This window comes from Phytophthora infestans, genomic scaffold (genome assembly GCF_000142945.1).
Source record: "Phytophthora infestans T30-4 supercont1.4 genomic scaffold, whole genome shotgun sequence".
In the NCBI taxonomy this organism is placed as follows: Eukaryota; Oomycota; class Peronosporomycetes; order Peronosporales; family Peronosporaceae; genus Phytophthora; species Phytophthora infestans.
The window spans coordinates 3,263,082-3,289,874 of record NW_003303755.1 but is presented as its reverse complement, the minus strand read 5'-3'; the positions used below and the strand labels follow the sequence as shown (position 1 = coordinate 3,289,874).

The window sequence follows — 26,793 nt, the reverse complement described above, 5'->3', positions numbered from 1 at the left end:
TCAATCAAGTTGTCCTGAGTCTTGATCTCCTTCTGAAGTTTCTTGTAAGCATGGGAAGCCTCGCTTCTTGCAGCTGGAATATTCTCGGTCTCGAGTTTGTTATCTGTATCTGCTTTCGATGCGGTGAGCTTGCCAGGCGGGTCGCTTGCTGTTGTCTGAATATGTTCTTTCAGCTGAAGAATATGACGCTGAGCCTGCTGAAGACGCAGCACCAGGCCATTCTCTCTTGCGATGCTGGCTCGTTGAGTGGCTTCACGTTTCTCTTGTCTTAAGATTTGGGAACTTCGCACAAACTCGTCGATCTCACGCTGTGTGTCTTCGTCTTCTGCTAGAAGATCTGGATCAAACGAGATTGCCATTGGCTCAATGAAAGGTGGCGGAGCAGCGGCTGAAGATCGATAGCCTGCCAATAGTCTGGAGGAGACTGGATGCACGCTCTCAGTGGAAGGAGAATCTGCAGCCGCAAGATTTGGAGTACCAGGCTGAATGAAGCGCAGCGAGGCAACTTGGCTTTCTATCTGGCGGAATTTATCCGCAGTTGATAGCCGCGTAGTCACTATTGATGCGGAATGTACAACTGGTGGTACTTGAGACTCGAGGTCGATCGATGTGGCATTTAATGAAAATCTTTCCAATTCTTGGTCGTCTTCATCTTCGTCAGCTGGAGGAGGTGGAGGTGGCGGACTCTGAATCAATGTAGTAGTGTCAGTTTTCATGAGAATCGAGCGACATTCATTGACAGACGGACGTACGGAAGGAGGTGAATCGGCTGAGTCGGTTGATAGCACAGGTGCTGTAGAACTTCCACCGCCAGCATCTTTAGTTGACGCAAAGACTGTTGACGTTTGCTCGGAAGCCTCCTGCGTCTCCTGCTGCTGCAAAACAGTTTCTTGTGTTGTCGGCTCTTCTTCATTGTCTTGTGCGTAGAAATCGCCATATTTTGCTAGCAAAGCATCGATCTTTGAGGCTTGTTCGACGATAGGGTCGCTAGTACTAGGACTGCCAGCCTCCAGTATGATATCCTTTGTGACTTGAGATGGTTCTGGCGGACAACTGCTCGAGCTTTCGTTCAAGGTAGCAGGGTCAGCTTCAAACACATCGTCTTCATAGTCTTCGTTATATTCTTCGTCAGATGCAGCTGGCGCATCGTCCAGTGTTGCGAGAATCTGCATAACAAGGAAAACTGTTGATCAGCTAATGCTCTAGTCTCGAAGTCGCCAGTAAGGAACCACCTCTTGGCCTTCCGACTTCTCTGAGATGACAAATTCTTGCCTCGATATCTCGGTTTCCTACAGTTGAAAAAACGGACTGAATTAACACCTCTCGCTTCCAGAAGACAGCAAATAGTGCGCAGGAACACCTCAAAATCATCCTTTGCATAGCCGAACGTATCGCTGGCATCTAATGGCTGTTGCTCAGCGACTTCCGACAGGTAGAAGTCCGGCTCTGGAGCTTCTTTTCTCTCTGCTATGCTATCGACGTCTAGTTCGGACTTTGAAAAGGTCATTTGTTGCTGCTCGTAGCGCGGTGGCGTTGCTGTACACAACCCAAGTTATAAGTGTCCGATGTGAACATGCCTCCTTGATAAACTGGCTTACCCCGTTCGCTATTGAGTGCGTCTCTATTGACAGCAAAATTGTCACTGCCATCACTTGACTGGAGTGAGAAGCGAGGATAATTGGATTTTTAGTAAGTATCACAACTCTTTTCAAAGAGGTCAACGCACAAGAGAGAGTCGAGTTCGATCGACGCTTGGCTTTGGTGGGAGATGGACCTGAATTACACGCATAAGCCATTCTGAGTGATTTGAACAGAGCAGATAAAGCTTCAAACAGCTATATACATAATACTTACCTCGAAATCTGCAGATACGACTCCCAATGAGTCCGATAAGCTGGAACGCCCCGCATCACTGTCGCTGAATCTGTTGTCATTCTTATCGCCAGTCTGGTCTTCGTGTTGTAGACTTGCCGCTTCTTCTCCATTACTTGAAGATGGCGCCTTCTTGTCGCTTTCCTGTATCGCTGAAAGTTAGACCATGCATACACAACATAAACGCTCCAGGTTCAAATGCATACCCTATCGCTGACTTCATCTTCGTCGATTTTCTCGTCTGGTTGAAACTGCGTACTTCCTGTGCGTTTCAAGATCTCTGTGATGCGATCTTCCATCGATATCGGTGCGCTCTTAGTCATCACCTTCTTCGCCAGCGTCTTCAGCTCCTCCTTCTTTTTCTTTTTCTCCGTCTTCGATTGATATTCATCATCCGAGATGTCCTCTTTCTTCAAAGACGTCGGGAACGCAGGCGAGTTCATATCAAACTGATACGGATCGACACTGCGGTTGTCTACAGTCAGTCAGCAGGTCACAAACTTCAACCGTGACATAACGTACTCTGTATCCTCTAGCTCGCCACCTCGCCCCGTCGAGTAGTCATCGTAGTAGCTCGGAGGGGGCTCTTCGGAGTCCGAAAATTGTGTCTTGGACGATTTCTTCCCACTTTTCTTCTTGTCAGAGCTCTTGCTCTTACCTTTACTCTTACTTTTGTGACTTTTGCTCAGTTTTGACGACGCCAGTAGCGCAGCTGCAGCTGCCGTCACTGCTGAAGCTTTCGACGTCGTATATGCCCCGCCAGGCTGCGATCTGCGCTTCGCAGGCTCAGGAGACAGCGAGTCTTCGTCCTCCTGCAGAAACCTGGTTCAATGTAAAACAAAGTCAGTACTGCATGCCAGGAGGCCATTCAACCATGATCATATCGCTAAGGCGCTGGCAAACTTGGTGGGGTAAATTGATCTAGCAACCAATGGGGATACTGAGCTAAACACACCGTTCAAATTCGCCGTCCGAGTCGGAATCCATGACGCCGCTCGCAAATTGAATTGTACGAAATACAAAAGTACCGTAGTTGAGCACTACTAAGTACGAATTTAATGCGGCACCACAAGACTATTATAAAAAGTGTCAGAAAAAGCTATCCCCAAGCCACCAAGTCGAACACAAGAAGACGCTGGCCTAAGATCATGGGGGAGGACAAGAACAACGGTATGTCATCTGTCATGTAAAGCTTCATCCTAGCTGCAATATGAGCATTTAATTGATGCCTTACGCGGCTTCTGGGCTCGGCAATAGCTAACAAGGTGACACGTACACACTTCAGACCCGTTTAACTCTAAAAATGCTATTGTTGCATTTGCAAATTAACAGGCGAGGGCGAGGGCAAGGTCGCGGAGAAGGGAACGACGGAGACACCTATCCAAAATATGTACACCTTCTGGTACATCAAGCGCAGCACCGGCAACAAGGCCGTCAGTGTAAGACATTTTATAATTGTTGCAATAATTGTGCTTGTTGAACTGATGATGTTGTAATGGTTGGTCACTTGCAGGAGAGCTATGAGAAAAGCATCAAGGGGCTCGGTGACTTCAAGACGGTAGGGAGTTTGGTGGCTTTTGAGTTGGATAATGAAGTGATAATTGTGAACTGAATAATGATTATATTGGTTACAGGTCCAGGACTTTTGGAAAATATACAACCACTTGGTGCGGCCAAATGACCTGCCGAACACCATGGACTACCACCTCTTCAAGACGGGCATCAAGCCTATGTGGGAAGACTCGGCCAACCGAAGAGGAGGCAAGTGGATGGTACGCCTTCGCAAGGGCATTGCCTCGCGTTACTGGGAAGATCTGGTGCGTGGTTTGAGACGGAAGGAGCTATAATACCATGGGAAAAGGTCTGACAGGTCTAATGGACAGGTGCTAGCGATCATTGGTGAGCAGTTCGACGTGGGTAACGAGATCTGTGGCGCTGTCATTTCGATCCGGTACAACGAGGACATCATCTCGCTCTGGAACCGCAATGCTGACAACAATGAAGCGTGCTACCGTATTCGGTAAGACAAGGGATGGGAAATCTGTCAATAGAGCTTACTAAGTACTTGTATTACTTCATTTTAAATAGTGATACGATGCGGAAAGTGCTCAACCTACCGCAGTTTGTGGCATTGGAGTACAAGCGCCACGACACGTCGCTGAACGACAACTCTAGTTTCCGCAACACGACTCTGTGGCGCTCGGAAAAGAATGATGGCACTAGCCGTGAGGGCTCTTCTGGCGGCGATCGTACGTCCTCGGGCTCGCGTTACTCCCGTGGAGACAAGTCTTCAGGCCACCAGCGATCTTCTTGGAGCCGTGACAACAAGCGTTCCTTCCACAAGTCCGACAGCAATGACAACAGCCATCACCGTAACAGCAGGACCAACGACGATAAGGGCGAGGTAGATCATTAGGTTAATCAGGACGTGCAGTAGCACCAGCAGTAGCAGCTTGTAGATGCTGGTTGAACAGGTAGACCCCCGCGCGCGATGCCGCTTGTTGTGGAGAAAGGAGCAGGATGAGGTCAAATTCAGGCATGTAGCTGCTGAGGGAACGATAAGACAAGTTGTGTGTGGAGATAAGTTGAAGTAACTCGTTTACGACCCAAAGATGAATACCCACCGCAATTTGCCTAAAAATACGAGCTGTTGGGCGTCGGATCGCTCTTGTTGTCACTCTTCTTCATTGCTTTGGGGCAAATCAGGTGTCCTGGACATCGCCGTTTTTCATCGACGAGCAATGGACCAGCAATCCCAGAAGGCTCGCAACAAGGGTGTTGCTATCTCGGCACTAATTCGTGATGGTAAGCGTCAGCGTTTGGGCTGTCATCATCAGCTAAAAGGAAGGTCTGATGATTGTAGAGCAAGAGCGCTATCGTATGCATGACCCCCACCTCATTACCGCTCTTGACGAGGTCTACCAGTACATGACCACCAAAGTAGATCCGATCCTGACCAAGGTACTGGAAGAGGTGCTGTTGTACCAACCAGATCAGACAGCCGACTTCCTCGCTAATGCAGTGCGAGGAACCCTTAATCTCAAGAAGTACAACTACATGGTACGTGGGGGGGCTCCGCACCATTTGAAAAGGTTCTCATGTTGTCTCGTGTAGGAGCTAAAGCGACAGGTTTACTTCGACCGCAAGGTCCGTCATTTAATGATACTAGCGACCAACAATACTATTCGAGAACGTCCTGCTGATGTCCAAGCGTTCCTGGCGGAACTCTTTGAAGCTCGCTCCAAATTCTACCGATAAGCTTGCTGGTCAATCATGCGCTAAAGATCAAACTTCATACTTTAAATCAATCGAAGATCTTTACTTAGGACAGCTTATATTTCGCTGAGGACTTCGAGACTTGTCGTTGCTTAAGCTACGCGGCGTGCATGGTAAGCCTGACGCAGTCGCAACTTCGATTGCAGATTATTTGCCAGGGTAGGCACGAGTCGTGCCGCACGACTTCCTGTAAAGGCCTAAGGAGCTTCAATCGCCGGAGGATTGAACGAAGTCGATAGTTGCTGGCACTTAAAGGCAGGGAACCCGATAAATATATTTATTGCCAATTACTGGTTATTGTTTCTATCAATAATTTATTTACGAAAAATGCTTCAGCAAAATATGTATTTTCGAAGTTGGTGTACGACGACCCAACTTTTATTTTCCCTACCTACAGTTTGTGGTTGGTTCGACTTCTCCGAATCGCATATTCTGCAACTTCAGGAACACCCCAACAAAACCTACTCTCTTCTTTCACCACCGTGGATGCTTGCATTTAGGCGGCTTCACCCAGGCTCGGTAGTTTATTTCACTAATAATTTACGTTTGCAATGTCCCCGCAAAGACAGTGGCAGCCACTGTGGCTTGCCCTTATTAGTAACTTACCAATGGTATTAATAAGTTATTAATACCATTGGTAAGTTACCAACGCTACATGGAGCGAACAGCAAGAAAATGTTTTGCGATGGGATGTCGTTCGTTGGTCCATCCAGTGCTCAATTGGCATATTGGTTCCTCCTTTCTTCGTGCACGCACTCGGGTTGGTAAACGATGAACGCTGTTATTGCATTGGCGCTTGGTGCCAGCTCTCTGGCTGTCGCTGTCGCGGATCCTAGAGTGATGATCGAGTCCACCTGCTCCAATTATTTATTTGCTGAGTTCTTAGGTTCCGCGCGTTATGTATTTCTCGATGTCCTTTGAAATTGATATAAATTATATTTTCGGGCTCCCTGCTTAAAGGTACTTGCGAGGATCAGCTCTGGCAGACACCTGGCCATTGACCAGTGGTCAACAAGGGCGGAAGCAGACTTTAACCGACCAAGCTGAAAAGCTTTAATTTAGAACGCTGGGTGGGATCATGCAAATAGGGCAGTCGGGTGAACAACATTTACGGCGCCTGCAGGTTGAAGTACCATGATTCATGGTCCATGAAGCGGACTGTGGACTGAGCCTAAAGCTTTAGAGACCCTTTAGTTAAGGGTCTCTAAGAAAACATTTACTGTACTCGTTGTCGCCGTAGCACTTTCACGGGCTTGTAAAGCTCTATCGCTCTGATCAAGATGCCAATAAACTTCTTCTCAACGTAACTCATTCCATTTAAACTTCCTGTTCAGATAAAGTCGCTCGGGTTTCGAAAGTTTGCAGGTTTTCTCGAAACCTGTTTGCTGTTCGAACCTGCATTTCAGACAGGTGGGACCGTTGAAAAGAGCCCGTTTGCAATGCGTCCATGCACCCCCATCTGGCCACTCTTCTCCCCATTTCAGCTTCCTCATCGAAACCAGGAAGCGCTGGGCCACTCAGCGCAATGAGCTTTGTGTCGCTGTTGCTGCTGGCGCTAGCAGCCACACTTCACTGCACCACCGCGGGACCTGATTATTACAATCCATGGTACATGATCAACATTGCGAGCGTCGTCTGCTTATCTGGCGACGGAGAGCAAACTAACTCGTCGTCCTCAGTGATTGAAGACTTTGGAGAGCGGCTCGATGTGGTGCTGGTAGCCAACGATTCGATTTCAGACGCCTGGATTGACGCCGCTGATGGATATGCTGCCGCAGCCGACAACAAAATACTGTACCAGACAGCGAGCTGGTCTCTACTGGAATACGGCACGCAGGGTGGCAAGTTCTCGTCGTACTGGGCACGATTCCAGGTCGTCAATGCTAATGCTTCGTCCATGTCGATGTGCGCCATGGTGGCGGAGTGGAATAGCTCGTGGAAGGATAACAAGGCGGTTCTGTCCGCTGTCGACGTTATGGATCGTCTGGACAATAAATGTAAGGAGAACGATACCGTCGCTCTAGCTTTCAACGGCCCAGTCTCGGATAATGTGGTGCGCTATTTAGAGGGGGAAATTGCCGTCAATGAAGCCGTGTCGCCGTTCATGATGCACAAAGTGGAGAGCTCAAAGATTCCTGAAGCCGCTGACCGTTTATTCGTCCGTCTAGCGGATGGTCTTTGCCCTCGAGACGAGTCGGCTAAAGCAATGCCCGTTCAAACAGACGCGGTAGCCCCGGTGATCAGCCTTTTCAGAGGAGAAGTGTGTGCTCCCTTTTTCGGTCCCAAAACCCCTCATGTGTCAAACGAAGAGAGTGACCACAAGGATTCGGACTGGAAGCGCGATCTTCGATTCATCGTTCCAGTTGGCGCGTGCGTCTTCGTGCTTGGATGTGCTGGGTTAGTCTACCTTTTACGAAGACACAAGAAGGAGTCTGCCAAAAAAAACGAGACAGCAGAAACTCCAAAGGAGGAGGACAAGCAGGATCCTTCCAGTCTACCGTACGTGCTCTCCGCTCACCCAGTATGATTGTAGTTTTTAAATTCCCGATTCTTCTTAACTAAGGGGCAAAGAAATCGTTTGTACAAGTTGTACCTTCGTCAAAGTGACGAATCTCAGCTCGAATTTCTGCTGACAAATGTTTGATGCTCGCCATATTATTTTTGCTGACGTAAAAGGGGTTGAGCTGCGTACGACTTTAATGCTTCCGCTGAGTGGCTTAACTGGCCGGCGTTTCATGTCGATAGCGGACCTTTCTCCTCTTCCTCGTGCGTATGGAGGTGCTCATTGCTCATTTTCATTCTTCAATTCGAGCGACAGGTCTTGTCATTCTACGTAAGTACTGTAGAACTCAATTCGTGAACAGGTATCAATGCCGAGTTGACATTGCGACGATGGGTCTGGGAATAATTTTGCTGATACAATACCTGATGGCTCCACCATCCTAGCGTCATATTTAAGTGCGACTGCCGCACCAGCAATCAACATTGATGTCCAGCTCTCAAGGTTTTGCTCTAGAAAACTCTTCGAATCAGACCGAAACAAGCGTTTTCGTGCTACATGTAAGAGGCAACATTTCAAGGTCGGACATTTGACGGAAGCTGCAGATGGATGCGCGGTCGTCGTTGATAGCCTCTCCAACTTCCGTGTCATCACCTCACTTGATTTGCGCAATGCTAGTGGAGCGAAAAGCTGACTCTTGGTCGGAAAGCGACGCCACACAGGCTGCTGTCAAGGTTTTGGACCGATTGCAGTATTACTGCGATATGAATGATACCATTATTCTGACGTTCACTGCTGCCGTCACGGATTCCGTAGCTAGGTTTCTATTGGATAGAACCACGAAACGATACCGTTGCGCTGTATCGATGCACTTCAAAGTCAAAAACCGCCGAATGGATTACGTTTAGAACCTTACAGCTCGCTGGCTTGCTCCTGAAGCGTTTAGTGCTTGTTTTCCAGCAGATAGAGCAGGAAAGACGCACTCGAAAGTTTTACGGCGCAGTTGACGCGGTCGAGATCATGGCCACCCTCCACAAGCCCCCAGTTGTTGATCTGGAACTCTTCCTCCAAGCGGCAGATGTCTATGGCCTCCTTTGCCGTTATGTGGCGCTTGAAGACCGCAAGCGCAGTGATCAAAGACTGTGTCAATAAACCAATAATTGAAACTCTTAGTAACAATAGATACATAGCGCGCCACAGAGACCAAATCGAACCTTGCACTCCTTCGTCAACGTTCGCATGGCCGTCAGCTCAAAGTCATTCAGCTACCACAATAGCAAAAGCATCGTTAGCTACCGTTCAACTTTTTTCCCACCAACAAGCACATACCTTTTCCAGATGAGCGCGCACATTAGCCACAAGCTGCTGGTCGTGCGCAAGTGGGTCAATGCTGCCGTGGCTCACGTCCACTTCGCCCTTGAACAAATCGCTGAACCATTTGCGGATGGGTTTCCACTTCTTCTGCTGCAGCGCCACGAGCTTCTCCTGCTGGTCGGCTGTCACCTGGTAGCACACCGTGTCCGTATGCAAATAGTGCATCATTTCGTCGATGGTCTCCTGACTGCTGGACGTGAACACTAGATCCAACGCCGTGGACGCGAGCGTCATGATGGGCATAGTAGCCGGGCGGATGTCATGACTTTGTGCATCCCATTCGTGAGCTACCGCGTAAGCCATAGCGCGTGTAGGAAGCCGCACGGGTTGCTGACGCGGTGTCTTCACCGTCTTGCCATCCAGTGTCACAGCGTAGAGCTTACGCGGCTCTCCGCCGGTCTCATCCACCGACTCCTCCACGTCTTTGACACCCACGTCATTGTAGAAGCGCAGTACACCTGTGATCTTTGGACCAGCGATACCACCGACGCCCGCTTTGGCCGAGAACGCACGCTGTGAGGCAGCAGCGACGGTCTTCAGCGTCCAGGTGCTGCCCAACATGGTGAAGTGTCAAAAAGTGTGGATGTTAAAGTTGTTGTTCCGTTTAGGTACGAAAGAGGTTAGTGTGTAGGTGGTGTGCAATTGAAATCGATCATTGTTAGAAACAGCAATGTCGTCAAACCCGCAGCACGTGGTGGACACGGAGGACGCGGCTGAGCTCAATCTAGGCGACGACTTCCGCAACGAGACATGTCTGTCTAACGCCGAGGTGGCTGTTATCCTTGAGAAGCAGAAGTCCGACTACGAGACGCAGGAGAAGCAGCTTACCAAGTGCGTCACACTGACGTTTTTCCGATTGATACAGCTATTACCCCTTGTTGTGGCTGATTAAAGCTTTAATTATTGCTTTTTGTCCTACCATCACAGTGTGTTCCAGAAGACATACTCGTATGTACAGCGCTTCAGTGGCACTAAGGACCCTGTGGCCAACCAAGCTTCGGTTACCGAGCTCCGCGAGTAGGTCATCTGTTTGGTCGCTGCAGGTTTCTCGGGATATTTATTGCTTTGATTTTGCGGTACAGAGCACTTATGTCGTTAGCGTTTCAGCGTGAAGCAGACGGCGAGACGGTTGAGTACCGACTCGAGGAGTTCGAGATTGCTTGTCTGTCCAATCTGAACCCCGAAGAGGTGGAAGAAGCTGTGGCTCTCATCCCCAGTCTGCACAAGCGTTTTGCTGAAGATGAGATCGAAGAGATCCTGGGAATCGTGTCTCGTACGGCTGCTCGAATGTTCGGTTAAGTTGCACAGCGGCATTCAAACGCCATGCAACCTGTAACGGGTAATTGACAAGATTTCAACTTAACACGCTATCTCACACGTCACATATTCGTAAAAAAAACTTGCCCGCCGCCATTTTGTGATGCTCCAACGATGGTTGATGGTGCCTATTTTCCGCGGCGCAAACGGCGTCGTACGGAGCCTCCAGCAGTTTCCACAACCACAGAAGATCACCAACTTAAAGATATCTCTACCTACGATTCGTCTACAACGCAGGAAGTATCATGGCAGCGCCAAGAGCGAGGAATCGTAGTCGACGGAGAGGACCCAATTCCACCTCCAACTCACACTTTCTCAGACTTTTCGCTGCCTTCCGACGCCATTTCCGTTTTGCAATCGCGTGGTGTCACCAACCCGTCCGCGATACAGTCTCAGGCCCTTCCGTGCGTCTTCCAAGGCCGCGATATCATCGCTTTGGCCCCTACTGGCAGCGGAAAAACGCTATGCTACATCCTTCCCATCGTTGGACTACTGCAGCGATTGCCTAGTCAATCAGGATCTGTGTTCGAGCACTACCCTGTAATGCACACAATACCGACTTCTCCTTGTGCGTTGGTCATGGTACCGACGCGAGAACTTGTCGATCAGGTAGTGCAGGATCTCGTGGCATTCTTTCCGAGCTCGCCAAACCCACCTGTTGTTGGAATCTGCGGCGGCATTGCAGTGGATGATCAACTCGCAGAGCTGCGGCAACATGCAAATAATTCAGTCGCCATAGTGGCAACGCCAGGAAGGCTTTTGCATCTGGTCCAGAGTTATGGCGCGACATTGTCACTTGGACAAATCTCCCTCCTTGTTGTCGATGAGGTTGACCGCGTACTGGATGCCCCAGAGATGGAAACGCAGCTGCGTGAGATCCTACAGTTCACAAATGCTGTCGGTCGGCAGACGTTATTGCTGTCCGCTACGCTTCCTGTCTTCTTGCCACGGTTGGCAAGATCAGCAGTGCTCCGGCCTGTCACGATTCGCGTTGATGAGGCCAACATGCCGTTTCAAGCTCCATCAGTGCTGTCGCATCAAACCACTAGCTCTGCTCCAATGACTATACTTGCCCTCTCGACGACCTCAAATGTGGTTCATGACGTACAATTCGTGCGCCCGGCGGAAAAACCTTCTCGTTTACTGCGTGTGTTACGCGCGACCAAACAACCGCCAGTTTTGGTATTCTGCAATTCACGTTCAAGTGTCGAGCGCGTCGCTCGTCTACTACGCAACGAGCAATTCCACGTAGCACCGTTGCATGGCGGGCAGTCTCAAGGATATCGCACTCGAGCACTACGCGCGTTTCGTGCGGGTTATGTTGACGTTCTTGTGGCAACAGATCTGGCTTCGCGCGGACTTGACCTCCCGGGTGTCGAGCATGTTATACTGTTCGATATACCACATACTATTGAAGACTATGTGCATCGCTGCGGTCGTACAGGAAGACATCCTGGGGGTGGCTTGGGAGACCTTGACGTCTCCGGAAAAGCCACATCTTTCCTGACGCGCGAGTGTGCGATTGCAATGGAGTTGAAGCAAGTGCTACGAGCAGCTAAGCAACCACTACCGCGTGAGCTGGAGGTGTTAAGGAACTTCCATCATCCCGTTGATACCCAGCTAGAGCAATAACACTTAACGACTTCAAGCACTGAGGTGGGACGTTGCGAGCCAACCAAAGGCGAAAAGTGAAGAAAAGCACGAAAGTGAAGCTGGAATGGCGTTTTCTCTGCAACCTTTAATGGAGTCGAAAGACGCTGCAGAACTGAATTTGGGCGAAGAATTTGAGAACGACACCTGTCTGTCCAACGCCGAGGTGGCGATAATCTTGGAAAAGCAGCAGGGCAACTACAACGAGCAGAAGAAGATGTTTACTGGGTATGGTCCTTAGTTTTGATAATTACGTGCTCAGTACTCGTCGGTCTCACAATTGCTGCAGTGTGTTTAAGAAGACGCAGTCCTACGTGACACGCTTCACCGGAACAAAAGACCCAGTTGCCAACCAAGCTGCTGTGATCGAGATCCGTGAGTAAGTGAAGTTTATATGTACACCAAACGTGCGAATGGGTGTCTTATCTTGTGTGGACGTCACCCCTACAGTGCTCTCCAGTCACATTCGTTTGAGCATGACGATGAGGTTCATCGGCTGGAAGAGTTTGAGATCGCAAGTTCGTCCAACTTGTGAAGTGGAAGAGGCCATAGCTCTGATTCCGAGTCTGCCGAAGCACTTCACTGACCACGAAATCGAGGACATATTGGCTCTTATCTCGGGTCTTACGGCTCAAATGTTTCACTGAACATGTCTAAAGTGTAGGTTTTTGCTCGAACACTGCGGCTAAAGCGACAAATTTCAAGTCAACAGACGAGTTCAACAACGATTTTTGGTTTACTTATTCTCATGATCCTACAAAGTCCACCTCGCGTTTGCACTGTACTGCTCACGTGCAACCTATATTTCGTATTCACGGAACCCCTTGACGAGCTTCATCACCTGGTCACCAGCAAAACGACCAAGTGCACCGCGTGCCACAGCCAGTTCAGAGAATTGCGTCACCTCGTCCGTCAATGGACCAGTGGAAGCATTTTCCTGCTTACCAGCAGTTTTAAAGTGCTGCAACCTCTCGTACGCAACACCAGCACGTGCAATAGCGAACGGCACTGGCTCAAACGTGTGATCTCCATACTTGACAGGTGTCGTGTGGTCTCCAGTGACGACGATGGTCACCTCGTTGGCCTCCTCGCCACAGTCAGCGTGAATACCTTCCAACAGCAGAGAGATCATCTCGTCTGCGCGTTCAGTAAAGTGCACTTTCTTCGCTACGTCGCGGTCGTGACCGGCATCGTCCACTGCCTTGACGTGAACAAAGCCAAAGTCGAACTCGCCATCTAGCAACACTTCCAGCGCCGTATCAGCCTTTGAACGCAGATTTGTGTGGTAGTCTCCTGTGGCACCAGGAGCAGACACGATCTCAAAGCCCAACGACATGCCCAGACCAGCGATGATGCAAGTCGGGGCGATCATGAAAGGAGTCAACCCATGCATCTCAGTGAACGTTGGGACATCAATTCGTTCACCAGGGCCACGGAGAAGAACCACATTTGCAGGTGGCTTGCCCTCTGCCTCACGAGTCTTATTGATCGGGTGATTCGCCAGTCGTTCGTGAATGGCATTGGATACTGCGTTCAGCACCTTGCTCGAGTAAGCAGCCTCCGGCGTGTCGTTCAGTGGCTCTGACTTGACCAGAGGCAAGCTACATGCCGACAGCAATTATGTGTTAGTTCAGTTCGATTGTACAAAGATCCGTGGAGTACGTACTGGTCCTTCAGCGGGTCGGTGCCCGCTATTTTGTCACTTAGTCCGGGCCCTTTAAAAACAATTCCGCAACGGTGTTCCGTGGCGTATTTTGTAGCCACTACAAGGCCTGGGAACTCGGGGAGGGTCAGACCGTTCAAGAAGCTGCAGAGATCAATCCCCCAAGCGGGGAAGTTGCGGTCCACACGTCGCCTTTCAACGATCAATTGACCGTCTTCATTCTCCTCCACAGTGGCGAAATTACACTTGAACGCGACGTCACCCTTGCTCATCGGCAGTCCAGCGCCCATCGCTTCAAAGGATCCACGTCCACGGTAGTGACTACGTGTAGTATTTCGATTCGCAAGCACACAGTTATGCACCATACGACGCCAGAGCTTCGTCTACAGGGCACGTACACGATGGGATTGTAACCTAGGATGGACATGTGGGCTGTGTCGCTTCCACAAGCGTAACCAGGCTCCACGGGGTCCATGAGGCCTGTTAGACCTCCATCTACATGTAGAGAGCAGCTTAGATATCAGAAACAGATACTCGCAAAAACGCGGAAGCAATTAGACCTACGGGCGATAGCATCCATGGCAGGAGTATGTGCCGCCTTTAGTGGCGTCTTCTGATCTAGCTCTAGCAGCGACACATCGGCCAGACCGTCGATAAGGACGAACACCACTGATCTCTTCTTCATTCTGCTGACGCACGCAAGTCTCCTTGGTCCGATGTGAAGTACCGGTAACCAAATCGGTCGTACTTAGAGTTGACCAATAGAATCTGATTTTCGTTCTCTTCATAATTTGTTGTTTTTAGCTGGTCGAAAGCAGATTAAATTGTTCAAGATCTCCGTTTGTTGTTGTTTAGACTGTCTCCCGGCTCACCTGTTTTGCGCTTGACGTCAATATCCTCACGAACCACCTGTTACGCATTATCTCTTGTACAAGTACTACGACGTAGTACAATGCAAGTGATTTGAGACTGGATGAGACGACCTGCTAGCTTGGTCACCAACAACGAAGCAACACCACTGCACAGGACACGACTTTAGGATCTGCACCGCTCCTGACAGCTGACACTGATAGTCAAGTAACCCCGACCGATGTAACGAAGTCTATCTGGCTGGGAGGTCTTAGCTTGCTTGCATAAAATCTTCCTCGTTCTTCCTCTTGGACAAGTAGTTGCCAGTCTTCTTTTGTTTTTATTTTCCCTTTGTATCTTTGTGCTTGAGTCTTCACCATCTTCAGACTTTTGCTCTTGTTATTGCCTGTCTTGCATCTGTGTAAGTAGAAGTACTAAATCTGGTAGAGAGCAACACGAGCGAGCAGCAAACAATCGCGAAGCAGACAGGAGGAAGTCGAAGCGAGATGCCGTGCAGTTTCCATGCAGTTGTTGATGTCGGTAGCTTGGGTCGTCAGTGGTAACCGGTTGGATAACTGGGCTTCGAGAGCTGCTACACGCCGATAATGATCGTAGGGGCTTAATCCCGGCCACTCGAGCGACGAGGAGACCCCGAAGGCGAGCGGCGGCCTTCATCTCGTCGGGGAGACGACGAGTACGAGCGGTCGTTAGCGCGACGAGGTGAGGGCGACCGAGCAGCCGGCGATGTAGAGCGGCGAGGAGACCCAGACCGACGAGGCGACGCCGGTGCACGCGGCGACCGGGAGACCGAGCGCCGAGCCGGAGACCCAGACCGACGCGCAGGCGAGTGGCCGCGAGAGCCTGAGCGAGAACGAGAACGGGATCGAGCCTTCACAGGAGAGCGCGAACGTGACGAGCGACGAGCCGGAGCCCGACGGTCACGGGAGCGCGAACGAGATCGGCCACGCGGCGCACGGCGGCGTGGGGATCTTGAGCGCGAGCGGCGGCCTCCTCCGCGTTTCTCGGTCCTGCATCAACATCCATTCTCTTCTATAAGAAGCTGTTGACTATGTATACATCAACTTTGAGATTGCACGCACCTTTCACGCTCGCGCATTTGGTCCGTCGACTTGCGACGCTCCTGAGCGAATACAACGCGGATGTCGCGGCCATCAATGCGTACACCATCCAGGTTACGGCGAGCGTCCTCTGCCTCGCGCTCGCTGCGGAACTCGACGAATGCAAAGCCCTTGGGCTCTCTGTTGCAATTGCACACAAAGCAACGTGTCAGACGTGCTCAACTTACGCTGCAATGATCCAGCAGACTATAGTGGATGCACGTACTTGGTGTAGAAATCCTTGGGGATGTAGACATCGCGAACCTCGCCATAGCGCTCGAACTCCTTGCGGATGTCCTCGGGTCTATAGATCGCGCCATAGCAGCAATTAGTCCATGTATTAGGCCAATTCGGCTCTTTAAGCTGCGCGAAGCAGCTCAAAATGCCGTGGAGATGTGTGCTTACCTGAGTCGGCGGCTGATGTTGCGCACCAGCAGCGAAATTCCTCCACGGTCACCCATGTTTGTCAGGTTTAGTGACGCTTTGAACAGTTGCTGTTTGCCTCTTTGGCTCGGGCGTTTTCAAGTATGGCGCCTATGTTGGGAGGCCAACCATTCGTACTAGCAAATCGTATGCGCTGTTATGACCAATCAGAGTCGTAATCTCGCATTTTCCAGGTTTTTAATTTGACAATAACTGCACTTCAATTTCTGGTGCAAAATGTGACGTGTGAGGTGGCCTGCTCCTCCTACTCGACAATAGCATTAGATTTTAGACAGCACGGCCCACCACAGCGTGAAGCAGATGCAACCGGCGATCACCAGAGCAAGAATCGTGTTGTTGCGCATCTTCTTGCGGCGAATCTGCTCCACGAGCGTGTTGATGCCGGTGAACGAGCTGCCAAGCGTCGCAACCTTGCCGTGGGACGACGTAAACTGCCGACGCTGGTTTTCCAGCGCGTTCTTGGTCGCCATTGCCTGCTCAATAATGCTGCTGGTCATGGAGCGTGACGAGTCCACAGCGCGGCGCTCGTTTAGCAGCGAGTCCATTTCAGCGTCTTCCGAATGGCCATTGTGTGCTCTGCAGTTGCAATCACAAGGTATCCACGTAATTAGACATCTCAATGTAGCAATAGCTCGCCATAATTGGGGCCACATAGCGCTAAGTGCGGCACGCACCTGTTGCCAAAAAGCTTCTGTGCATCACGCTTCTCCTGTAAGGCACTCTGTGGAGTAGATATGCGTACATTGATGCACACGCAACGCAGTTAGAGGATCCGTACACGGGGAATCAAGCCGTGCAGTATACACCGTCACAGATGCCGGTGCATCTATCTTACCATTGAGCGACGGAACTCTGTGTTAAAGTCGAAGTAGAGCTCTCGGTAGCGCTGCAACATGGCGTCCTGCGTTTTTACCGACGTCTTGTTCACAACCACATTCATCTCGTCGATTGCATCTGATAGCTGCACGTTAGAAATAGAGCCGCCGTCAGACCAAAAGACCCAAACTTTTCCAGTCTTCCTCTCTGCTTCTAGCATCTCGGTATTTTTCACCTACCGACGCCAGAGCATTCTCGATATCCACTGCGAGTTCTATCTCATCTGCAGCTTCCTCTGGTGGGTTCTCTGCGCCGAAAACACCACACACAAGCTGCATTAGATTCTCAGCACTGTCACCGTGTTCGCTATTCTTCTTTTTCCTCTCCATCCACACCTTCGTCATACACCGCAGCAGAGCTACGCGTCTGTGCTCTACTAATAGACGTGTAGGCTGCGATCTTGTCCTCCAGTGTGCGCTCTGCCGCCCGCGCGCTGCTGCGCAGTTCCTCCCATGAGCGCGTCGCTGTCTGCATCATCTTCGTTTCTCGAACTTCAGGGTTGTGTCGATCGTCATTTTTTTCATTTAATTGGTCAAAAACACGTAATGACACCCTCATTTACACACACGCGTCACTTTGCAAGTGAGGAGCCAAGATGAAGGGCGCGGCGCGGCGTCTGGCAGCCGCGGTGGAGGCAATCCGTGCCGGTGGAGGCTCTGTCGCAGAGCAACAGGCGCAGCAGAAGGAGTTGGTGCAAGCGCTAATCGTTCTACAGCGTCTTTGGAAGCCAGAGCTTCTCACAAACCCCACACCGCCCACGAAGCGAAGCGGCAAGAGTAACGCAGCGCTATTCCAACTACTGCTAGCCACGCTCATCGTGTACAGTGGCGGTCATGCGGGAAACTCCAATGCGGGTATAGCGGGAGGCAGTGCAGGTGTGTCGCTGTCGTCATCCAGCACCCCAACATCCGAGTGCATCCATCGCCTGGTATGCGATCTCCTGGTGCGCTCTTTCGACTTCTCCGTGGTACCGAGCATCAATGATACGCTACTGGCTAAAAGTACGTCGCTTTTCGTCAAGGTGTCTCTGGTTATGGTGGTGTGTCGTCTGCCACTACAGCAGTTCCTGCCAGATGCAGTAGCTCTAGCCAATAAGAACATTCGAAGTGCTGATTATTATATGAAGCAATGTCTAATTGAGAGTGTCGCTCATGCTCTGGAGGGAAACTCCACGAGACTGGTGTCGTTCCATGCAGAAGCTTTAAAGATCGTGAACAAGAGCCTTCAGGACAAGGCGGTGGAAGTGAGGACCGCTGCTGCGAGGCTGCTACAGGTGGTGACAGAGCGTACATCAGTCTCAACCACGAATACTGGGGCTGGTTCCTTAGCAAATCAGGGAGGCAGTAGCAATGCTAGTGGATCTGGCGGTGCTGGTGGCTCTATGACTGGAGCTAGTGCAGGTGGCAGTGCGAGTGCTAGTGGTGTTTCGCTTGATGCAATCTTACAGATCACGGCGAAAGGAATGGATGATGTTGCTCCCGAAGCGAGGAGGGCGTACTCTGTGGTGGTCGGTGTAGTGCTTGCCAAATACGCGACGTCTTCTGGAGAAGCAGAAGTGCAAGCAGGTGGTGAGAGCAATGGAGCGGGTGCATCTTCCTCCAGGAACACTGATGACGATGGTGGGAGAAACTCAATTGAACACGATACACCTCCCTCTAGTGGAAGTGGGACTGGGAAGTCCAAGACAGGCTTCAAGCTGCACGTCCCTGGTATTAATCTGCCGTCTTCACTCTCTCGTCGAAAAGCTGCTACAGTGGATTTCTCGACCATCGCAAACGTTGTTCTGTACTTCAAAGACATGGTGACTAGCAAATATCTGTCGACGAATCCGAACCTGAGTCACGGAGGCATTCTGGCCTCGTTTTCCATCGCTCTGTGCAGTATGTTCGAGCATCTACCGCCTGATTCAATCCCCGAGGCCCAGATTCGCGAGGTTTTGGATGCTACACTTGCTGTTCTTGACTATCCATTTGCTCTTGGTGACTTGACTCGTGCTCGCAATGCCGTGGGCTTTGTGCTGCGTTGTGGACTCAATGGATGTCTCACAGAACGCCAACAAGAAGTGTTGCTAGGCGCTTATCTACAGAAGCTAAAAGATGAGACTCAAGCAGCCGAGCTCAACCACCACAAGTTGCTTACAACGCTAGTGGAGATGAGTCACATGTTCCATTCCATGGGTGAAGCTTCCGTAACCCACGCACGAGATGTCAGCGATATACTCCAAGGGCTTATTTGCCATGAAAAGCAAAGTGTTCGCTTCCAAGCTGCCGTCGCGCTGGCGTCTCTTGTCACTGCAATCCCATACCGACTTAAAAATGTGCTGACGGACTGTCTTCAGGGCCTTCGCGATACTGCGGAGTACCTGATGCGAGGAGGTTCGGATGGCGAAGAAGCGAGAAACGCAGAGTCCACTGAGAAGATGGACGATGGCCAAGAAGAAGGCGGCGATATGCAAAGCAAGGCCCACTTGTATGCGATTCAGGGCAGATCTACGGCGATTGTCCATATTCTTCGTGCTATCAAGCTGGACGGTAAAGATGGCTTGTCTCAAACGATTATGGACGATATCTATGCCATATCGGAGGAACTTGTGGAGAGTCAGTTCTTCAATGAGTGTGCGGATAGTATCTGGCTCACTTGCACGCGTGCTGGCTGGGCATTGGTCGGAAGCCTGGTGTCGGTAAATGACGAGCACTGGATAAAAGCCAATTTGGAGAAACTCTTGAATTTATGGCTTAAGTCTAGCGTACTGCACAGTCGCGAATCATCTCTGGAGCTGCTGCGCATTGAAGCTGCTGTAATCCCCCTCAGTAGCTTCTTGTCCAACTGCCAGGCCGCGGCTACATACTCTGACAGCGATGTGTACATTCTTGCGAGTCACGTGCTCCATGTCTACTTGACGGCAACACAGGACACTCTCAGCAACCCGCTCAAGCGCCGTGGCCAGATTGCCCGATACCGTCTAATGGGATGGATCATTAACTGTTTCTCGATGCTGCCTCCAATCTACAGTGACTCGTACATTGTGCTGTTGGATCTGATCGCCGAATTCACAACAGCTCAGGCGTTGACAAGCCTTAGACACTCCTCGTTAGTGCCAGCAAAGTCCACGTATCTAAAGAGTGTGTTATCCTCAGAAGACAACACACTGGACGTGGTAACTTTATCACGATTGGAGCCAGGCGATTATCCATCGCCGCTATACTCTCGAGAGCTGAATCACATTCTGGGTTTGCTGCAGCAGGAAAATGCGTTGACTGATACGGAGCTGGAGGTGCAATATCTTGATACCTTTTGGAGATCGATAGCGGAAAAAGAAGCTGCGGATGATGTAACCAAGCCAGCAAGTCACAGTCCGTTCACTTACGTTCGACTCGTGGATGTCAGCGTGCTTCTCTTTGGTCGACTTTTCCACTTCATTCCCGAAGACCTACAGCTGCGATGTCTTCAGCATTACGCAGGAGCGCTGTCCGACGTTCGAGCGGATTGCGAAGTCAATGTGTGCTCGCTGTTGTTCGCGGTGATCGCGGAGGCGAAACGTCTGGAAAAATCTGGTACCGCGCCAACTTCATCCGATTCGCTTTCTGCGACGTCGTGGCCTCTTCAAATGCAAACCATGCTGTGTGAAATGATCTCGAGTGAGAACACGGAAGTTCGTCGTGGCGCTGGTGAGGCGCTAGGGGCGTTGGGAATGATTCTTGGAGAAGACCATTGCAAGGGACTAATTATCGAGCTGGAAAAGCGCTTGGTGGTGGATAAACTCCCTCAAGGCGCTTCTACAGCCACGTTTGGCGCCAATCCTGACCTCGATGTATCTGTTCTGTCAGCTGGTGCCGCTTTTGCGTTGGCATGCATCAAGCGTGAATGTGGTTCGCGAATTTCTATTGACACAGGCCTCATTTTCCGGTTTGCAGGAGAATGTTCTCAACCTCTTCGTACGTGGATCTTGCATTCGTGGGGCATTATTCTGGAATCTGTGAATTCCACAGGAGGCGACTACGAACACTTCGTGAGCTCGACGTTTTCGCTAATGGAAGCGCATGTACTGGCAGGCTTTGTGTATTCAAAGGCCAACAAGCGTGGGCTGCGGTGGCAAATTAGTACGAAGGTTGCACTGGGACGGATTATTAACGACGTGGTGGCCACTCTTGGTCCGGAACTTGGTGGATCGAATGATCGGTTGAACGAATTCTATTCGTATTGGATGCTTCTGCGTCAGGATGGCGACGCTCGTGTAGAGTTGGAGTTCTTGAGGTTCCTGGAACAAGTCGTCGTGTTCGCTCCGTCCCGCTTTCAGTCGGCAGATTTGAGGTATATTTTACGCATCATATCTGATACCGCTCTGCTGAATTCTGTAACTTCATCGTCGCTGACCGCACAGCAAAACTCAGAATCTCCAGCTTTGTCGCCGCCATCAGGACAAAACCCGTCTCTAGCGGCGTTTGGGAGTTTTGGTGAACCATTTGAGCAGAATGGTTTTGTTAACGTTGGAGTGTACACCAATGGATGGAGTCGAAGTATCCTGCAAAATGTTGGCTTGTCATGTATTCGCACCCTGGTGGAAAGAGACCCGACGTTGATTCGCCGCCATAACCTCTTTTGTCTGCTGTTTTCGGCGCTTCACGTCGAGTACAGTGAGCTTACGTGGATCTACCTGCCTGGACTGCATGGGATGTGGGACGTGCTCTCATTTGCTGTTGTGGATTCGGTAAGCATGCATCGAAACAGTATTAGTGTGTTGCAGAGCACCGCACTGGCATTATTAGACGTTGAAGGTGGAGATCACGAGAGTGCTGAGCCATGTCTCTGGGCTCTGCTGTGTCGTAGTATTGCCATTGGTGAATCAGGTACTAGTGCCAATACGGAGCAGCTCATGATGAGCCCGAAAGGGGCAAACTCGGGTGTCCAAATCACTGCGAGCTTTGAAGGAGATGATGACGACACGTCCTCGTGGTCACCTGTACAAGTATCGAAGAGTGACGTGAGTTCGCTTGCAATTGCCACTCAAGTGAATACGTGGAGAGCTACGAAAGCAAGCGTGGGCGACCTCATTGCATTAATGCCTCCGCTTTCTCGACAAGTACGTCATTTCGCAGTGGAGTGTGTGTTACGTGTGTTTGAATTGATGACGGGGATCTCGCCAATGACGACAAACGTGAGTCTGATTAAGCAGCTTCACTTTGATCTCGCTGCGGCGCGTCGTTACTTCTTCGATGTGCTGTCTGCTGGAGAATCTACCGAGTCTAAGATCGGGAACTTCCTGTGTATGTATCTGGACGAGTTTGTAACTCTCGCGTGCCATGTTGCCACAACGTCAGCTGAGGGTGACGAGCTTCTCATGTTTCAGTGTGTGGGGCTTCGACTGTTGAATGTGCTGGTGAAGAATTTTGCGTCAGCACGCGACCCCGAAGTGGCAACGGGGGACGCATACTTGTTGGATCCTTATCGTGCCCAGCTTTCGTCCGCTATCCGCCACGCTTTGAAGCAGGTACAAGTGGACACTTTGCCTATCACTCCCAGTTTGGACAAGAGTGATGAACGGTATTTCTACGCCCCACTACTTCTCGAAGCGCATGGTATTGCTGGTGCCTGTATCTCGGCTCACCTTATTCAAGACAAGGTGGGGTTGGGACGTATCCTGAGAGCTGTTGTGACCACCGACTATGGGCACGCGCATTTTGTTGGAGATGAACTCACCCGAACTTCGTTGTCACTTGCAAACTTGGCGTCTGTGGGAGAACTACTAACGTCTAGTGTCGCGGAGACGATCGCTCAAAAGGATGCGCGTGATGATGACCGCCGAGTGATTGCGACATCTCCACTTGTCAAGGCAATGCTCACCGGGCTGTCTGAATCCACGGAGTACTTGTTCAAGTGTTGGATGGATTCGACGTTTGCTTACGGCGTCGTAATGCAAGGATGTGCGCAATGGGCGGAGCTAGACACAACAGCTAGTGCTAAGGCTCTACTTACCGATGAAGTGATGGTTATGCCAGCTTTGCAGATGCCGCTCCCACCGATTGGTGCTCCTGTGAACGCGTCAGCGGATGCTTTATCGGCTGCCAAAGCGCTACGTACGCTTTACAAGCGATACTGGCCGAAGATCGTCAATGCAATGGCAACGTTAGAAGTCTACTTGCCAACCTCGGTCTCGTTATGTAGCGCCCAAGACAGTAATATTCCGAAATGGTCGTCTGTCTTGCTGTCCAGTGCGATTTTCCATGTGAATGCAAACGCTCGTGATCGTATGGAGGACGAAGGGGAGCTACCGGCCGTTCTTCGCAGTATTCCGCTGCTACTGAGAGCGTTAGTGGAAAACCCCGAGGAATCTTCATCGAGCAACTTTCCAGTGCTCTTGACAACGTCGCTGAATACGCTCATGCTGGCAAGTAAGCGATGTTCTGGCCCTGCGCAAGTTGAGGCCCTGAAGGCGATGTTCTCTTGCATATCACGCGAGAATCTGTCATTTGCTCGTGAGACTATAAAGTCTGGAGAAGATGCACAACAGCGCGCTGCTGCCCTTTTCGACACGGTAGCACAAGTCGGGTTGTGCCCAACTGAGGTCGTTTGCCAGCTGTGTGACGCGACTGAACAGACAAGACATGCCAGAGCTGTGAGCATCGGTAGCAGAGCCACAGGGTCTCGTAGAAGCTCCGCTACCAGTGTTGAGGATACCAAGCACATGACTGAAATTGTACAGTTTGCTACAAATGGTATCGTGCTTCTACACACGACTGAAGAAGCACGGCATGGGGTAATACGCTCGGTTGCTATGGTACAGCAGATCATTTGCTCTGTTGCTGGTGACCATCATTCTTCTGCAGTTAAGAAAGCTGTGGTGACCTTAAGTCGTGCTTCAACTGAGTCGGTGCTCGCGCTGGCACGTGCGTGTGATGCAAAAGGCGATGCGACTGACGTCTCAGCCCAAGTCAAGTCCAGTGTTCGCAGCTCTTTCGAGTTCCTTGCGGAATGGCTCAAGGTTGATGTCCACACTGCTCCAGGGTTTTCGATGCAGATCGTGGCAAATTATGCTGTGAGCTTCCCGCCGTATCTTCAAGCCGACGCAGGACGTTTCCACAATGAGGTAACAGAAACAACTTTATCAATGCTGGAGCATCATACTGCGCCTAGTACTGAAGACGAAGACGCGAAGAAGCAGCAACATGCTGTCAGTGCAGATCTTTTGCGAGGTTTGCACGCCGTTGTGAAGAAGCTCTTGGACGCGCATCAAACGTCCATTCTGAATCGCTACCTGGTAACACTCGGCCCCTCTCTCGTAGAGATTGTTGCAGTAACAAACGGCTACCCAGAGATGCCGGCCAAACTTGCTGAGCTGGATAAAGCGGAGGAGCTTCTGCGCTTGCTGACGGCGCAGTTGAATGGCCAGCATGGAACTGTGTTTGTGCACATGCTGCTCCCTCGACTTGCGTCTGTGCTCAGTCATCCATCACCGACAACTCCAGACAACGTGATTCCGTCGCAAGTCCCAGGTATCTTGGCTCGACTGCTTCTGTGCTTTGCACAGACTCACGCTGCTGCATTTAAAGAAGCTGTGGCGGCCATGACACCCACGTTGCGTAGTGTGCTGGAAACAACGCTGCGTCTTGCTCTCACCGCCTCAGTTCCAGCTGCTGGAACTCGTGGACACTCGTCGCTTCCTCAGATTAGCAGTCCTGCTGCCAAACTTGACCTTAGCCGATACAACTAAGCGTCGAGTCTTTACGAACAACGTCAGCTAGAACGTTTGCATGTGAATGAATTGCACCGAATTGTACGTAATGCTACACGTGCTAACACTTGCGTATTCGAAAGTATGTTAAAGTCTCGACGTTGGGTCGGTTGTTATGTGTGTGATATCCTCATAGCGTCGTCTCTGGACGAGAAGCTGCGGCGACATTCTGCACTGCTAGTAGCTCCAGTAGACTGAATAGAACTGTGTGCACAAGGTCCATGCTGTATAGCTTTAATTCACGACACACAGATAATAAGTACTACTAGACTTGATAAGCGACGAAAGACTCACCTCTACGCCTCCGTCCAGGTCAACAGCCACTTCTTCCATCTCAACTCGCTCGATCTCGTAAGTGGACAAGTCAAATGGCAAGGAATCAAAGTAGAGTCGCTCTACTAGCTCAATGAGCTCTGGAAACAAGCAGCAGGACACGTCAACAACAGCTCATCATAAAAGGCACGACCTTTGTCGCGTACCTGGCGCGTAATTAGACGGACGATTGCCTTCAGGTCCGTCCTTCGTCTGCTGAAAGAGCCGACGCAGTGTGGCCCAGGGCACCGTCATTGTGTACGTACGCACAACGTCCTCCTCATTTGTAGCCCTATATTTGAGCTGCAGCGGCCCTCGCGATGATTCTCGCGTAGTTATTCGCCCCACTTCTTCCTGGTTATTCACGACACTCGATCGTCTCGCTTCTTCCGCCAACAGACTCGCAACCGCCCAGTTACGCGCCAAGCGCTTGAGATTCAGCTGCTGAATATGCACGACATGTGTGCTCACCACGCACTGGAAGCGGCGCTGTAGCCACGAGCAGACCCAACGTAACAGCTCTTCGTCTCCTCTCAGTAGCAGAACCTGTTGTCTCTCTCGTCCTCTACGCGGCACACGCTGTTCCTCATCGGTCGGGAAGTAGAGCACAAAGCCCCCCGAGCGTTCTGGGCGTGCTTTCATCTTGTCGGATTCTCTGATGGTCTTTTGGTCCCGTTCCTCACGGATCTGGAAGGCAACGAGCGCATCTGTGTTGCGGATGCTAACGCTGTAGCCAAACTGTTGGCCGCACGCCCGCAGCGCCGCGGCGCGCAATGTTTTGACTAAATCGTGGGCGTATTCGCTGAGCTTGTCGCGGTGGAAATGAAAGAGCGGCGACGCGCAGTGGAAGACCCAGCGACGGTCTAGCAGCACCTGTTCCATGCTCACACGTTCGCGTTCACGACGAGCTGCAGCCTCACGCGGCGTCTCCTTCGTCTTCCCGACTTCCTCGGGCGTGCGCGTATACTGCGTCGGACGCATGGGCGAGCTGTAGACTTCTCGAAGCTTCTGCTGCTGCACGGCCGAGACCAGCGGCTCTGGACGTGAGTTCTCCACCATTTCGTTCTCAGGAAGCGTCTCCACAACTTCGTTGTTACCGACGCAGCAAATTGCCATCACGTTGTATTATCGTAACGGTTTATGAAATGTCGGACCAAAGAATCATAAATGCTGGTGATTTTTTTTTAAGATGGTGGCATCAGCGGTATGATATCCCCAGACGATGTTGCTTTGCTTGACCGTCTGAATTTTTTTAGTGTGTTTGTCACAATGAAGAAAAAATCAATTCGAGGATTCAGCAGCTTCCCATGCCGCTAGAGCCTCAAACTCGAGTGACGTCGTCATCGATTTCGTTTAAGAGCCGCACGTGCAGCAACTCGAGTGCCACAATTTCGACAGCAAACAGGAAGAGAAGCAACACTAGCGCTATTATAATAATATACAGCAATGGCCCTCATCGACGCAGTGTCTTGGACTGAGCAGCGACATTGCGCTCAATGCCTGCATATTTTTTCATTGCGTCTTTTCGATCGCGGCATCTACATGTACGCGTGAGAGCGCCACAAATTCGCCGCAGCTTGTCTTTTCCTCTTAGCTACCGGAGTCGTTACTATTACAGTAATACAACTCTACCACAATTACACGACAGGTGGTTTAGAGAAGCTTGCTGTGGAGAAAATGTTGTATTCACACAAACCGATCTGATCAACTAACTTCAGCTCCAAAATGGAAAAAATAAGTAGGTGTGTTTTTCAAAAATAGGTAGACTGACACCAAAAATATACCTAATGCATAACAAATAACCAAATTTAGA

The 26,793-nt window shown here is 50.7% G+C and overlaps 13 protein-coding genes across 13 annotated transcripts; 7 read left to right on the top strand and 6 right to left on the bottom strand.

Annotated features, from left to right (window-relative positions):
- Positions 1-2,215: 2,215 nt before the first annotated feature.
- Positions 2,216-2,859, bottom strand: PITG_03800 (uncharacterized protein; the record flags this gene model as incomplete). The annotated part of the gene is made up of 3 exons (XM_002906798.1): positions 2,216-2,222; positions 2,386-2,694; positions 2,828-2,859. The coding sequence occupies 3 exons, from the start codon at positions 2,857-2,859 to the stop codon at positions 2,216-2,218; spliced, it is 348 nt and encodes a 115-aa protein (XP_002906844.1).
- A 111-nt stretch (positions 2,860-2,970) lies between these two features.
- On the top strand, positions 2,971-4,513 carry PITG_03799 (eukaryotic initiation factor 4E, putative; the record flags this gene model as incomplete). Its single annotated transcript, XM_002906797.1, has 6 exons — positions 2,971-3,042; positions 3,205-3,311; positions 3,386-3,430; positions 3,507-3,689; positions 3,756-3,892; positions 3,961-4,513. The coding sequence occupies 6 exons, from the start codon at positions 3,021-3,023 to the stop codon at positions 4,286-4,288; spliced, it is 822 nt and encodes a 273-aa protein (XP_002906843.1).
- A 100-nt stretch (positions 4,514-4,613) lies between these two features.
- On the top strand, positions 4,614-5,130 carry PITG_03798 (uncharacterized protein; the record flags this gene model as incomplete). Its single annotated transcript, XM_002906796.1, has 3 exons — positions 4,614-4,677; positions 4,736-4,932; positions 4,987-5,130. 3 exons carry the CDS (start codon positions 4,614-4,616, stop codon positions 5,128-5,130), a joined length of 405 nt encoding a protein of 134 aa, XP_002906842.1.
- Positions 5,131-7,255: 2,125 nt separating this feature from the next.
- Positions 7,256-7,675, top strand: PITG_03797 (uncharacterized protein; the record flags this gene model as incomplete). The annotated part of the gene is made up of 3 exons (XM_002906795.1): positions 7,256-7,341; positions 7,402-7,408; positions 7,460-7,675. 3 exons carry the CDS (start codon positions 7,256-7,258, stop codon positions 7,673-7,675), a joined length of 309 nt encoding a protein of 102 aa, XP_002906841.1.
- A 1,142-nt stretch (positions 7,676-8,817) lies between these two features.
- On the bottom strand, positions 8,818-9,583 carry PITG_03796 (uncharacterized protein; the record flags this gene model as incomplete). The annotated part of the gene is made up of 2 exons (XM_002906794.1): positions 8,818-8,913; positions 8,978-9,583. 2 exons carry the CDS (start codon positions 9,581-9,583, stop codon positions 8,818-8,820), a joined length of 702 nt encoding a protein of 233 aa, XP_002906840.1.
- A 96-nt stretch (positions 9,584-9,679) lies between these two features.
- PITG_03795 (uncharacterized protein) lies at positions 9,680-10,386 on the top strand (the record flags this gene model as incomplete). The annotated part of the gene is made up of 3 exons (XM_002906793.1): positions 9,680-9,853; positions 9,950-10,039; positions 10,105-10,386. 3 exons carry the CDS (start codon positions 9,693-9,695, stop codon positions 10,319-10,321), a joined length of 468 nt encoding a protein of 155 aa, XP_002906839.1.
- A 67-nt stretch (positions 10,387-10,453) lies between these two features.
- PITG_03794 (DEAD/DEAH box RNA helicase, putative) lies at positions 10,454-11,971 on the top strand (the record flags this gene model as incomplete). The annotated part of the gene is made up of 3 exons (XM_002906792.1): positions 10,454-10,493; positions 10,581-10,847; positions 10,935-11,971. 3 exons carry the CDS (start codon positions 10,454-10,456, stop codon positions 11,969-11,971), a joined length of 1,344 nt encoding a protein of 447 aa, XP_002906838.1.
- Positions 11,972-12,056: 85 nt separating this feature from the next.
- PITG_03793 (uncharacterized protein) lies at positions 12,057-12,524 on the top strand (the record flags this gene model as incomplete). Its single annotated transcript, XM_002906791.1, has 3 exons — positions 12,057-12,217; positions 12,279-12,368; positions 12,440-12,524. 3 exons carry the CDS (start codon positions 12,057-12,059, stop codon positions 12,522-12,524), a joined length of 336 nt encoding a protein of 111 aa, XP_002906837.1.
- Positions 12,525-12,788: 264 nt separating this feature from the next.
- Positions 12,789-14,353, bottom strand: PITG_03792 (2,3-bisphosphoglycerate-independent phosphoglycerate mutase, putative; the record flags this gene model as incomplete). Its single annotated transcript, XM_002906790.1, has 4 exons — positions 12,789-13,590; positions 13,656-13,973; positions 14,051-14,147; positions 14,217-14,353. 4 exons carry the CDS (start codon positions 14,335-14,337, stop codon positions 12,789-12,791), a joined length of 1,338 nt encoding a protein of 445 aa, XP_002906836.1.
- A 468-nt stretch (positions 14,354-14,821) lies between these two features.
- Positions 14,822-16,080, bottom strand: PITG_03791 (splicing factor, arginine/serine-rich, putative; the record flags this gene model as incomplete). Its single annotated transcript, XM_002906789.1, has 4 exons — positions 14,822-15,529; positions 15,602-15,760; positions 15,846-15,923; positions 16,025-16,080. 4 exons carry the CDS (start codon positions 16,078-16,080, stop codon positions 15,121-15,123), a joined length of 702 nt encoding a protein of 233 aa, XP_002906835.1.
- Positions 16,081-16,218: 138 nt separating this feature from the next.
- PITG_03790 (uncharacterized protein) lies at positions 16,219-17,416 on the bottom strand (the record flags this gene model as incomplete). The annotated part of the gene is made up of 5 exons (XM_002906788.1): positions 16,219-16,639; positions 16,738-16,784; positions 16,899-17,024; positions 17,119-17,186; positions 17,275-17,416. The coding sequence occupies 5 exons, from the start codon at positions 17,414-17,416 to the stop codon at positions 16,324-16,326; spliced, it is 699 nt and encodes a 232-aa protein (XP_002906834.1).
- A 118-nt stretch (positions 17,417-17,534) lies between these two features.
- On the top strand, positions 17,535-24,647 carry PITG_03789 (uncharacterized protein; the record flags this gene model as incomplete). Its single annotated transcript, XM_002906787.1, has 4 exons — positions 17,535-22,427; positions 22,470-23,807; positions 23,874-24,023; positions 24,099-24,647. The coding sequence occupies 4 exons, from the start codon at positions 17,535-17,537 to the stop codon at positions 24,645-24,647; spliced, it is 6,930 nt and encodes a 2,309-aa protein (XP_002906833.1).
- Positions 24,648-24,798: 151 nt separating this feature from the next.
- Positions 24,799-26,039, bottom strand: PITG_03788 (uncharacterized protein; the record flags this gene model as incomplete). The annotated part of the gene is made up of 4 exons (XM_002906786.1): positions 24,799-24,900; positions 24,963-25,081; positions 25,148-25,294; positions 25,382-26,039. 4 exons carry the CDS (start codon positions 26,037-26,039, stop codon positions 24,799-24,801), a joined length of 1,026 nt encoding a protein of 341 aa, XP_002906832.1.
- Between the last annotated feature and the right edge of the window lie 754 nt (positions 26,040-26,793).